Source organism: Fusarium mangiferae (genome assembly GCF_900044065.1).
Source record: "Fusarium mangiferae strain MRC7560 genome assembly, contig: FMAN_scaffold001, whole genome shotgun sequence".
NCBI classification, from domain to species: Eukaryota; Fungi; Ascomycota; class Sordariomycetes; order Hypocreales; family Nectriaceae; genus Fusarium; species Fusarium mangiferae.
The window spans coordinates 3,899,816-3,912,367 of record NW_024573921.1 but is presented as its reverse complement, the minus strand read 5'-3'; the positions used below and the strand labels follow the sequence as shown (position 1 = coordinate 3,912,367).

General features: G+C 47.6%; 7 protein-coding genes across 7 annotated transcripts; 5 read left to right on the top strand and 2 right to left on the bottom strand.

Annotated features, from left to right (window-relative positions):
- Positions 1 to 858: 858 nt before the first annotated feature.
- On the top strand, positions 859 to 1,313 carry FMAN_01752 (uncharacterized protein; the record flags this gene model as incomplete). Its single annotated transcript, XM_041822501.1, has 2 exons — positions 859 to 961; positions 1,033 to 1,313. 2 exons carry the CDS (start codon positions 859 to 861, stop codon positions 1,311 to 1,313), a joined length of 384 nt encoding a protein of 127 aa, XP_041677096.1.
- Positions 1,314 to 1,402: 89 nt separating this feature from the next.
- On the top strand, positions 1,403 to 2,462 carry FMAN_01751 (uncharacterized protein; the record flags this gene model as incomplete). Its single annotated transcript, XM_041822490.1, has 2 exons — positions 1,403 to 2,035; positions 2,082 to 2,462. 2 exons carry the CDS (start codon positions 1,403 to 1,405, stop codon positions 2,460 to 2,462), a joined length of 1,014 nt encoding a protein of 337 aa, XP_041677095.1.
- A 450-nt stretch (positions 2,463 to 2,912) lies between these two features.
- Positions 2,913 to 3,687, top strand: FMAN_01750 (uncharacterized protein; the record flags this gene model as incomplete). Its single annotated transcript, XM_041822478.1, has 2 exons — positions 2,913 to 3,218; positions 3,271 to 3,687. 2 exons carry the CDS (start codon positions 2,913 to 2,915, stop codon positions 3,685 to 3,687), a joined length of 723 nt encoding a protein of 240 aa, XP_041677094.1.
- A 1,514-nt stretch (positions 3,688 to 5,201) lies between these two features.
- Positions 5,202 to 6,032, bottom strand: FMAN_01749 (uncharacterized protein; the record flags this gene model as incomplete). The annotated part of the gene is made up of 1 exon (XM_041822467.1): positions 5,202 to 6,032. One exon carries the CDS (start codon positions 6,030 to 6,032, stop codon positions 5,202 to 5,204), a length of 831 nt encoding a protein of 276 aa, XP_041677093.1.
- A 972-nt stretch (positions 6,033 to 7,004) lies between these two features.
- FMAN_01748 (uncharacterized protein) lies at positions 7,005 to 7,574 on the bottom strand (the record flags this gene model as incomplete). Its single annotated transcript, XM_041822456.1, has 1 exon — positions 7,005 to 7,574. One exon carries the CDS (start codon positions 7,572 to 7,574, stop codon positions 7,005 to 7,007), a length of 570 nt encoding a protein of 189 aa, XP_041677092.1.
- A 1,514-nt stretch (positions 7,575 to 9,088) lies between these two features.
- Positions 9,089 to 10,896, top strand: FMAN_01747 (uncharacterized protein; the record flags this gene model as incomplete). Its single annotated transcript, XM_041822445.1, has 7 exons — positions 9,089 to 9,158; positions 9,207 to 9,347; positions 9,402 to 9,446; positions 9,496 to 9,555; positions 9,623 to 9,778; positions 9,825 to 10,042; positions 10,096 to 10,896. 7 exons carry the CDS (start codon positions 9,089 to 9,091, stop codon positions 10,894 to 10,896), a joined length of 1,491 nt encoding a protein of 496 aa, XP_041677091.1.
- Positions 10,897 to 11,437: 541 nt separating this feature from the next.
- On the top strand, positions 11,438 to 12,049 carry FMAN_01746 (uncharacterized protein; the record flags this gene model as incomplete). Its single annotated transcript, XM_041822434.1, has 1 exon — positions 11,438 to 12,049. One exon carries the CDS (start codon positions 11,438 to 11,440, stop codon positions 12,047 to 12,049), a length of 612 nt encoding a protein of 203 aa, XP_041677090.1.
- Positions 12,050 to 12,552: the final 503 nt, after the last annotated feature.

Below are 12,552 nucleotides of genomic sequence, written 5' to 3'. Positions count from 1 at the left end.
ATAAGTTTTTGCATCTTGTGAGGCGCGCGATGTAAGCCATCATCTGTGGGGTCTATCAACTCAAAATAACACTCTTATCAAAGTCAGCCCGGGCAGTATACCAGCTGCCCGATACAATTGCCTAAGATAGGCTTGTAAAGCCTATCTGATGATGATTAAAGTTTTTGCATCACTTAAGATGAAGCTCTTGGGCTATTTTAAATCCTCTTGCTAGGCAAGTTCAGCTCTCAGTTTCAGTGAAATAGTATCTACAATGTAACTTCCAAATAAGCCTGTCGGACAATTATAATACTAGGCAAAGTTCAATAACTCTCCGTGAAGGATATCTTGTCTGTATTTCTTGACCTTCTTTGAACCTCAGCCTTATACTCTAAGAAAGTAATGCGTAAGACTGAGGGTGTAGTGCCGAGCTGCCGTAGCTGTGTGCGCCACTTTAGTTCACATCGTGCGCTTGATATTCACTTGTATGATAAACATCAGGACACTGTCTAGAGCTGTAGAACGCACACGGACAGCTGGGAGTTCAGGCAGATACATATTCTGCAGGAGGTCTGGATACCAGGCAGAATTTGTGTCAGTAACGTTGATGGCTGCCCCTGAAGTTCGTGGGCGGGGTCGGGGGTTCCAGGGAGGGTAGTACCCCCGCCCCATCATGACGCGCCCTGGAACAAATTGCTTTTGGAGCCCAACGAAGCCCTGGAACTCCCGCACTAAACAAGACGCGTTTGTTGTCTCCCTACTCGCCGTATCGTTTACGCTCTGGTGATTCCAGAATAAGATTACGAGTAACTCGGGGCCTTTCCTCTTGAATCTTTTAAAAGTTCCAATTTTCCAGTAATTCCAAGTCTTCTGAGTACAATGACGCGCGCAAACTCACGTGTCAAGGTTGAAGACCAGGCCGCCTATCGCGTAGCCCTGAAGCAGCGTACCACCTGCAGCGCGCCGAACCCTGCGCTTAACAGTACCAACACCTGAACGGCCTCGACTCTTCTGAACTCGCTGGACAGGTTCCGCGGCAATTACAATTTGCAGGCCATGGCGAAGACGTGCCTGGTGCTGGCTCTGTTGGGGCTCAGAACATCGAGCGCACTTTTGCAATGGTGGAAGAACAAATGTTCTTGCTTACAGCATGCTGGACGCTTCACTGTATGCCCTGCCAAATCATCTTCAATAGCGCCAACGAACAAGCGGTGCATAACTCCAAATGGCATTGGGATGAATTCCTATGTTTTGCGTGCGACATAGGATTCGAAACTGCCACAGATCTCAAGAAGGTCAGTCCTCGATCGCGCGTCGTTCAACTTGATGAGTAACCCGGTTCGTCTTCCCAGCATTTTATTCGCATGACCCGCATCCAATCCAGTGCCCAGCGTGCGACCACAGGTGCATCTCTTATTCACAGATGATGTATCATCTCGAGGGAAACCGATGCAAGTCACGCTTCAATTCCGCGTTCTTCGCTAGAGCACTATCCCAGCACCGTCATACAAATGATCAGACCGGCCTGAATATGACATGTCCGGGGTGCGAGGTTGAATTCGAGACTCTGTCCCTTCTGTTCCGCCACATGGAATCGAGACTCTGCGTACTGAGGAACTGGCAACAAGCAACGGGCCTGAGTCATCTCCTCTTCAAAGTGAAGCAAGAAATCGATGTGGCCAACAGGACTTGCAACATGTGCAAAAGACTGTTCGACTCTGAAGCCGGTCTTTTTGATCACCTGCGACATCAACACGAGAACACCCTCTGCCGAACGTGTGATAGGGTTTTTCGCGACACGGAAGAATGGCATAAACATATCATCTCACGCACGCCGATCAAAGTTCGGGCTTCCGTCTGCGCCATGTGCCAGCCCTCGATTGCTTTGAATATGGAAAAGCATTACAACGACTATATGTGGCACTTCCATAACAAATGCGCGCCTTGTGGATTGAACTTCGACAATAAGCAGGAACGGTTGGTTCACGGGGCTGTGGCTCATCATAGATGCCCTGACTGTTTCCAGTTCTTCATGTGCCCAGATGACCTATGCAAGGTAAGTATTCTTTGCTTCAATTTGAATCTTCTAACATAATTGGCAGCACTACAAAGAGCTTCATGGGGTCAACCCTCTTACTCTGGTCAAACCGGCCTTGCCGACGGTTCCGGCTGTACCTGTGAAGAAAGAGTTTCCAACGATCACTTCTCCTCCAACGGTTCCTTCCATTCCGACCGCCGTTACCCAGGTTAAATCAGAGGCAAGCCCGGAAACTCCTGTGGAGAAAGTTGCTTCTCCGAAGGAGGTCAAGCCTCCCGCAAAAACCCAAGGGTCCCGGATCAAGTGTGCGACAGCTCAAGCGTCGGTTATATTCGAGACATATCTACCGAGAAGCGCTGTAGCAAAGGCCGCGCCGAAGAGGAAGAAGATCCAGATGGGTACGAGCCAGAGTTTGACTACTAGTTTTCTGGTTTCCAAGGCATGAGCGGCTGGTTCGCAAGCAGAGCTAGGGAAAGGGTTGGTTGGGATAGTTGGAAACGATAGTGAGTGGTAAAGAGACTTAGGTTCCGAGCGCTTTGGATGATCTTGACCCAAATCCTACAATCACGGGTTTCCCAAATACTTTGCCTGAGCTCTGACATAAATGAGGCTTCCATAGAGATCTCTGCGGGGTTTAGGGAAGCACGACCTGATAAATGCTGCCTGAGGTATTGATTGATTGTTCTGTTGGCAACCGTGTTGAACGAGGCAGGAGCACCCAACCCAACGACAGACTACCATCACAAACATCCTCATCAGAAAAAGCAACGTTCATTTATTGGCAACGCTCACAAAAACATCACCGATCTCCACACAAACTCTTTCTTCTCCCCGTTACACTCAAACAACGCCTACCAAAACCACTGAGACTACAACTGCATCACCTGTTGCCATAATGGGGCGTGCGCGCAAGCGCCTCAAGCTCGAAGAAGGAGATATTTCATCTTCCGATGATGATTGCATAATGGTCGACGTGCAAGTAAAGAAGGTGCGCGAGTCAAACCCCAAAGTTGCTCAGGGTCATGGTCATCATCTCTCAACCTCAAAAGCAAACGCGGCAGCCCCCTATCCCTTTTGCAGCGAATGCTGTAAATATTTCCAAAGCGAGGAGGGAAAAGAACTACATTTCTCGAAGTGGCATTACGGCAACCTATGTCTCGCATGCGATGAAGGTTTCCCAACAGAGTCAGAGCTACTCCAAGTGAGTTCATTCGCTTGGACAGGTAGACTTTCTGATCTGACCGATTTCTTAGCACAAGGCTACCCACACAGACACCCCAATTTGCTGTGTCGGCTGCAAGAAAGGATTCAAAACCTATTCAGGAATGATGGATCATCTTGAGCACGGCGCGTGCAAATCAACCTGCACCGTTCAGGTTGTCCGCAGTGCTGTAGCAACTCATTGTGCGCGTTTCCACCCATCCTCAACTCGGAATATCGACCTCCAATGCCCTAGTTGCGACAAGAAGTACCGTCGCATGGGCCACGTCTTCAGACATTTCGAAAAAAGAGCATGCACTTTACGAAACTGGATCGAAGAAACAGGCCTACTAGACTTTCTCGCCACTCTCAGAACATCGATACAGGAGAATAAGCCGTCGAACTTCTACTGCAATGTCTGTCGAAAGAGCTTTGACCAAGAAGTTGGGCTGACGATGCACCAGAGATAAACACGGACACACATACTGTTGTGCTTGCAAGACACAGTTTACCAGTCCAGCCAAGAAGCAGAAACACGTCATGTCTAATCTTTCTGCAAAACCCGGAACGTTCTTCTGCGACCACTGTGATCCAAAAGTCCGCTTTGCATCGGAAAAGGAGCTGTGTGACCATTTGTGGCTGGACCACATGGCGTGTGGTCACTGTGGGCGGGTGTTTGAGACCTTTGAGCTCAAAAAACAGCACGATACTGAGGCTCACAATAGGTGTGCTGTTTGCTACCGGTTCTTCGTGTCGAGTGCGGAACTCAAACAGGTGAGGGCTCTGACCTTTGTATTACTGCCCAGGTTTGCTGATTAGTTTCCTAGCACCGTGAGACCCATCAAGTCGGGCCCTCCATCATCCAGTCACCTGTTGTTGAACCCTCCGTTGTACATCCACTACCGGCAAAGCCAGAGCCGATCCCCAGCCTCCAACGCGCATCCAAACAACTATACCAGTGAACATGGAAATACGCAAGGAAGTACATATCAGCAGTTCGTCCTAGTATTGGCAGAAAGAGTCCCCACGAAATGAGAAATCACCCCAGTCACTCGAGTTACACCGACTACACGACCTGTGATATTTGCGCCATATCCGCCCAGACCAACTCCTGCGCACGTGCCTGAGAATAAATAGACTCAGTCGTTGATCACAGGCTTTTTGATTCGCAAGTCATAGGAAGGTTAAGCGAACGATGCGAAGGTTACGATGCGAAGTGAAGCGTTACATTACAGGAGCATTCAGAACATATAGAGGTTTAAGCTTTGGGGCATTATTCATGTTACAGAAACAGAGCATGTAATACATCCTGCTACATAAGGCAATCGTTTATCTAATTATCCTTAATTTATAAGTTCGGAAACTGATACGTGTGACCAGCCTTCAGGCTTATTCTCCAGGAAGGCGGTTTTATGCATATCACGAACTCTTTCCTGTGTCTTATGATTAGGCTCTGAATCTAGACATTTCGTCATATTGGCTTAAAGAACGAGCCATCAGATGTGAACTTTACATGACTGAACAGCGTAAAATGGCTCCGAGGTGCCTGATGATGCACATAGTCCTGAATCACAAGTTCTCTATGGTGGTAGGGGCTCTCAGCCATAAGTCTCAATTGTAAGTAACAAATCTAAGTCCTTGTTGCCACTTGGCCCCTCCAGCATGTCGAGTTTCTCCCGTATTTCAAGATTGTAAACAATCTTAAATGATGAAAAATGCGTTGTATCACCCTTTGTGTCATCAGAAGCATTGCTGTGTAACAGCTTGTTCTCGTTGGTCGGCTATCCTCTTAAAGTCCGCACCACGGTAAAGATTCATGTCAGGAACGAAGCCTAATCGTCGTGCTTGGCTCTTTTTTCGTAAACGTCGACAATCTTTTGGACCGAATCCCTTTCACATCCCAGCGCTAAGCCGAGGCCTGAGACCTCGTGCACTTATACGAAACTCCAAACCATAAGTAAACGTCAGGTGTGGTTGTGGCAGGTCATCTGTTGTATTGTTCCTCTGTGATACGGCGAAGCTGTGCTTTCTGCTTTGCGGTCTCGATGCTTTGTTCCAGCTCGCTGAGAATGATCTCTGTAGTCATTGCCAGGCCATTGATAGCATCGATCATTCGTTTCATGGTTGGCGTTGACATCATATTGTCAGGCCTTTTGTAGATGACGTTGTGTTGAATTTCAGCCCAAGCCTGCGAAACCACTGTTCCAATTTGTATTTCGACCCTAAACCCTCCCTCCCAATTGATTACCATCTGCCAGGATCTGTAGCCAGAATGCTGCCAGTACTCATCAGATCCATATTGATCTTTTGAGCGCCAAGGTCCCCTTCCATGGCTGTCTAGGCTCATTTTGTCTCCCCGAGTAGCATCTCTGCCACTACCAACAGTACCAAAAAGATGGGCAATTTTGAACCGTTGCTGGCATTCTCTCGCCATTTTGATGACATCCTGGGGTAGATATACTCCGATACGGACAGCAGCGAGATCTCCCATTTCGTGATGTTGGAAGATGTCGTTGTTGAGTGCCCAAGACGTGAAATCAGTATGATGCTCCATACTTCTGAGCTTCGCTTTCAGCGATTCATAAGTCTTGGTTCTGCAAGTCACCACACCTTTTGTACCAGTTTCCTCGAGTAACTTTTGACAGTTCTCCCTGACCATGTGTGCTACCTTCTGATACGAGGCTTGTTTTGTGGGATCACTGTATAGTGCCAGACATTCTTCAACCTTCTGGATGTACGCACCATGCCCGATGTAGTAAGGAACATACTCATCCAGATCGCTCACGTCTACTGAAGGAAGTTGAAAACCGCTCATGATTTAATGACAGTCTGATTGAGGTATGAAGATGATTAGGTGTTAGGTAGTATCTTTCAGACAAGCTGTACAAGCATTAAACAAATCTAGGTGGAGGGTGGAAGTAATTTAAGAACAAATCTCAAAAGGTACAAGGCACAATTGCCTTTAGAGCAAGGGGACTTTTTACACTTCTGAAAAGTGTAGAGATAAAAGGCCTGGTACTTGGGCTCAGACCTGTCAGCAACCTGCAAGTAACAAATTTGAGAAATTACTCGAAAGACTTTCCCTCTTTTAGACGGTGTGATTGGTTATTTACTTGCATTGTTGGTTGCTTCAGTCATCATATGCATCCCAAAGCGGTTGAAAGCGGTTGGACATGGTACGAAGCCGGCGCTTAAAACCACTAAGGCGGCAACTTACATCTTGGCTAAGTAGCTAAAGTCAACGCCGCATGTAATAACCAACATCCGTATTCGGATTTGCATGATGGACTTGAGATCATTGCACAAACGCGAAGAGACGAGAGATGTCTAGGGGACTAGAGCAAAACCGTCAAAAGTAACGGCATCAACTGAAATACGCCTGACTGGGTCAAGCGGCAACATGGAAAAGGATCTATGGATACAACTTACCAAGAACATAGAAGAAGTTGTAAGCAATACCTGTGTCGGGCGAGCGAACACTTGCACCAATTTATAACCACCATCGAGATTTGATAAGCAAAATATACCCAACAGAGATATATATCATATTATTCTACATATATAAGTTCGATTCCTGCAAGGCATGCTCACGGTGCTCACTGGTGGGTCAGCGCTATGTTCGGGCATGGAAACTGTTGGTTCTTTGTCCGTCTTTGTCCATGGCTCCCAAGCATGTTTACCCCGCAAGCTGCTAAGAACTTGTCGAAGGGCTGATGAAAAGACAGGCGAGAGATACTCTCCCTGAAGATGAAGTTGAAGAGAGAAGTTTAGATGACGTGTAGCTTCCTTAAAAGTGTTCTAGTACCATGCGTGTGTTCCTCGCGTGACGAAATGCTACCAACACTGTTCGCTGAACTTCGTCCCTTGTGAACTTGATGTTAATGTCGCCCACTTTCCCTGACTTGACCTCATCCTCAGTAGCCCAGACGAAGCGCTGATGCTCATCCGGAGATAGCTTCACTGCTTGGTTGCTCATGTCTACACATACCAGAAAGTTGAACTGGCATACTCTTTTCCCGTCGTCAAGAGTAAAGAAATGAGGTTTGTCCACGGGGCCACCGATCCATTTCGCATCGAGACTTGCTTCTTCACGCAGCTCACGTGCGGCAGCACCCAAGATGGTTTTATCCCAGTCATCGCAGGCACCACCTGGAGGCTCCCATTTGCCGGCATCGTCGTCGGTTTCAGCGCGCTGCAAAAGGAGAATGCGATGCTCGGAAGTGACTTTTGTGTCAAAGACCAGGGAACTGGTTGCGATGTATCCAAAGGAAACTTCGGGGCGGGAGGTGAGGTATTCCTGTTTGGAGACGGCAAAGTCCGCTACTGACGAATCAGACTCGTATGTGAGGTAACCCATGCTGATTGATGATGGATCAGTCGGGAATAAGTAAACCTGTACCTGGATTTTTGCAAGGGGAAACTTAATCTCCGGCTCGCCTGAGTGTAGACTTTTTGATTGGGCAGAAATGATCACATCTCTTATCCATTATTAGCGCCGTAGCGGGTCCATCAGGACTCGATTCGGGTCAGCGCCAAACGTTCGATCTTAGCTCGAGGTGCCTTGCTAGTGAATGCTCTATTTAATACTTGGCTATCATGTGAGCGTGTGTTTTTTCGGACACTACCTACATAAATCGAAGCACTTGATGACCTCCTAAGCCAATCGTGAATGTTCCGCTACCCCAACCACTTGAGCCGAGCAACAATGTCTGGAGCTAGTCCCAACACCAGTCGGCCAATCACTTAATCCTTTATTCTTGGTCTATACTCCGTACCTCTCCCCAAACTGGAATGGAGGACGCATGAATCTTGCATGCCGTTGTGTGATTTATGCTCCTTCTCGATCATCCTAGTGCAAGATTTCTCGTCTCAAACACTCAGCGGTAATTATGGCGTTCAGGCTCTCGGCAGAATTAATAGGAATTCCTAAAAGCAGGGCGGATTATCCTCAGAGAGTATCTCCAGGAGCGGGAACCTGGAATAAAGTGTGTTTGTACCCCAAGTTGTTGAAAGTTCAATCCAAGATGCATGCCATTCAAATGAGGAAGCGCTGCTCCGAGATGGTTCGCAAACGCTCAAGTTATGCTTGCAGTGAGAAAAATGAACCAAGGTTTATGCACAAAGCATTGTTCCTGGCTAACGGGTTCTTAGGGTGCGCCAATTTCGCGAGTATCGTGCATAGCCTCAACGTCCAGCCATCGGCGCAATGCAGATACGACATGTTGTGCTCAGGGACATGCAGCCAAGACGCGCTATAAACGTATGGCGTTCGCAGCTTCAGATCAGGCGAAGCTCACAGCCTTGAATCACTGGTTGGCAAACTTCAGTTGACAGGGGCCAGTTTCGCCACCTATGGGTTGGTGCATAAGCTCGTAGTTTTCAGCCCGCGATTGATACGTATCAGACACAGCAGCCCCCAAGAGGCTTTTCCACCTATGTCATATTGATGAGCTAGCCAGGCAGAAGTGCAATCAAGGAGTACTGTAGGGATTTGCAACAAGGCTCTCAGGCCCAAGCCAAGCAGGAGGGAGCCCAGAACTCCTTGTGCCATTGACATCATGGGATGGAGTTGGAAAAGTAGCTGAAGACAGGGAGCATCGCCTACAGCCAAAGATTATTTAAACGCCGTCGCACTCAGCTGTCCATTGTCCTTTTGTATTGGTCTCTCTATCATTCACCTTTCACACTCTCCGCAAACCACACCTTATTTTGCGGGCAATTTCATTAGCCCGGGGCCTATTCTTATTGCGTGTCGCAGTATATAGGTTGTCCTAGCCTAGACATAAAGGACTCAAGTCTTTTGCGTGTTTGCTACGTTACGGACTTCAAGCCCTTGACCTACACTTGTATACCATGGACATCTTTCCCCGAATGACTAAACGGTCTCAGAAACGAAAGGAAGCCCGCAGTGTGCCTGGATTGATCTTTGTTGCCTTTGATGGTGAGCATATATCCCCCGCGATAGGTTTGACATTTTTAACCCCTCCAGGCACATGGCATGGTAGTAGCAAGAGTTCAAAAGAGACCGTGGTCTCATGCCTGCCTCGTCTCATCGCTAAAGGCGAAAACGCTCGAAAGATCCGCCTCAACGGTGTAGGGAGCGACGGTTTAACAGACAAGTTTCTCGGAGGTATGCCCTACTGCCTGCTCCCACTTTTCTGGAACTCTGACTGACCTCGTACAGGTCTTGGTGGATGGGGCACACTCCGGAACGTGATCCGAGCCTATGGTGGGTGCTCCGAATCTGTTTGTGTATTGCATAAATTGACAGTCGCTAGATAATATTGCCGAAGACTACAACGAGCGAGACAGGATTATCCTTTGTGGCTACTCGCGAGGTAAGTCAATTAGACATCTTTTAAGCATTATTCTTCCTCAAACACAAGCCGACTGTAACTCATCCAGGTGCATGGGCTGCTCGCTACCTTGCTCTCATCATTGAACGCATCGGCCTAGTTCGTGATGGCGACAGGGCGTTTTACAAGCGCTTATACAAGGCATGTGACAATGACCCATATCTTGCCAAAGTCGATAAGTATGAAGTACGTGGCACCTATAAATGTTGGTGTCGAGCCCCTCTGCGCAGAACTGATCTAACATACAACAGTCTACGATGATGTCAAAATCGATGCCTTGTGTTGCTTCGATACAGTTGGCTCACTGGGCCTCCCGCTGTTTGGCATTGCAAAGCCGCTCTCTTACCTTCATCGAAACAAGTATCAACCCAAAACCATAGACCCTGTTCCAAAGAGTGAGTATCATGAATATCCGGGATCAATTGATCTGGACTTCCGACTTCGCCATGAACTAATACTCGAATCAGATGTGAACTATGCTTTTCATGCTTTGGCTTTACATGAGAAACGAAGCCCTTATAGTCCGACCTACATATGCGGACGCAACGTGCACCAAGTCTTTTTTCTAGGCGATCATGGTACATAGGCAAGATTGAGAAACACGAGGGTCTTGTGCATGCTCCTCTCGCGTGGATGGTCCAGCAACTAAAATCGCACATGAGCATTTCCTTCGATGAAGACAAACTCAGGGAGCGCTTCCCAAGCTACATTTCCGAGGAACAAGCCAAGGTTGCGTCTCGACAAGGACGCCAACACACCACGCGTAAGTTCATGGAGCAGCATGCCTGGTGCTGTCCCAGCGGTTCCTTGCCTGGAGCTGGGATTGGCAAACTATTCATCATGGGTAAAAAAGACCGTGACCCGGGAATGGTTCTCAAGTTCTGTAACTCCGAGTACCCCGAGTCCAGCACAGACGAATTAAGTCGGCATGAGGCTGCTTCGTCTCATCCTGAAATACACATCAACGCGAGAGGACGGCAGGCATGTGGCTTCATCGATGCAGTACCAGGTTATATTGGCTCCGTATCTCCGGATTCAAGCCGAGTTTGGCTTTGGAAGAGGAACATGAATGGAGGGCAGGACGGGACTTCTGCGAACATAATTCATGAAGCAAGGGTTGGCTTTCTAGAAGCGAGACTTCTGGGACTACCTTTGAAGGAAGCTAGCGAACTCAGCTGCTGTGATCTGGAACGCTCAAGAGAAGATCTTACCAATGATGGAGTTTCAGACATTGACGGGAAAGCTCAGAGGCGACAAAGCACACGGATTAGGGTAAAGAAGTGGTTTAAAAGAGGCTTTGGTGCAAGTTCCGAAACGTCCTAGTCTACAGTTGGTGGGATAAACGTAGGACTTCATATAAGCTCTTCTGTGAGAGACACTATTATGTATAGAGTTCGATATATCTTGTTAAGCTGACACAAGCTTCAACTAATAATTAATCAATCAGTCAATATTACTACAGCATGCATGGCTATGGGAAATGCTTAGCATTCAACTATGGGGATGACTGCCGCCTACAAGGTTAACCTTACTTTTAGGCTGCAAACACAGGTGATGAATGAGAACACGATAAGTCCTTTTCCCCAATATAACTTAGCATTCAACACTCTAGACTAGAGCGCGCATATGCAATTAATAATCTTATGCTATTGTCTCCAACGCGTGTTTTCGTACTGAAACTATCGGAAATAAGTTGTGGAAGTAATAGAGTTTTGGATGTTTGCCGTGATACCGACTTGCCAATCAATTGCCCTGTCTAAATAGTTGCTTTGGTTACCCCTTTTCTTGATGATAAATAACATCCCCCAATTTGCGGAGTAATTTACTTGGATTTTCCTCTTCAAACAACAAACAAACCTCAATTATGCCCAACGACAGTGCTAAGCAGCCGGAAGCGAAACTGGCTACTTGTAATGTCTGCAAAAAGTCCTTTTCCCACCAAAGTTCGCTCAGACAACATCGTCATCAGAGCAAACATGCCACCGAGAGGATAGATGAGTCTCCTTCGATTCGACGACCAATCTCGGATGAAGTAGACCATCCCACGGAAGAGAACACCAAGAAGAAGGCTAAAGTTCACAAATGCTGGCCTTGCAACAAAGTCTTCCGTACTAAAGGTGGACTCAAACAACACAAACGCGACAATCACGTCGTGACAACGGCAGAGCCTGCAGATGATTCAGTTAAAAATGTCTCCGTCGACTCTCAAAAGAAACAGAATATAAAGCAGGAGGCTGCCGAGTCTGAGAAGACCGAAGACAAAACTTCCAACAACGAGAATGACAACGCCACTGAATCTGAGCCATCACTGCTTGAGTGCGAGGACTGCGTAGGTGAATTTTACGACTTTGATGCGCTTTACAGGCACTTGGAATACTTCTGCCGCACCCCTTGGGCAAAATGGATGAGGATGCTTATGGGCAAGGCAGCTCTAGAACGTTTGGCACACATGTATAAATGCAATTTCTGTCCTTAAGTGTTTCGCACTTTCACTAGTTTTGATCGACATCAAGAATTTCTCAGCCATGGTCCTTATTGGGATGGAAGCAAGAGGAAAGAGCCCCTCAAGAAGCGGTATGATGGGCAAACCGCAGCGAATTGGCATGAACACGATGTCACTTTGGCGTACAAGTGCAAGGTATGTGAAGAGGCCTTTCGTACGATGGAATGGTTCACCGATCATATGTGGTACAAGCATAGTTGTGTCCTCAGACATCCCAATGATCATCTCGAAAAGCAGGATACCCCCAAAGTTCCCGAGAAGACCGTAAAGTCGGGATACAGATGCACACCCTGCGACGAGCCATTCGATTCTCAGGACCTACTTGCAAGGCATTGGGAGAGCGCGCATGCCGAGACGTGGCTGTCGCTATTCGACGACGATAACAAAGCAAAGCCCAAAGATAAGAAGGGCAAGGTTCCCTGCATTACCTGCTGGAGGACGTTTGGGAGATCGTCCAAGATGATGCTGCACGTGGA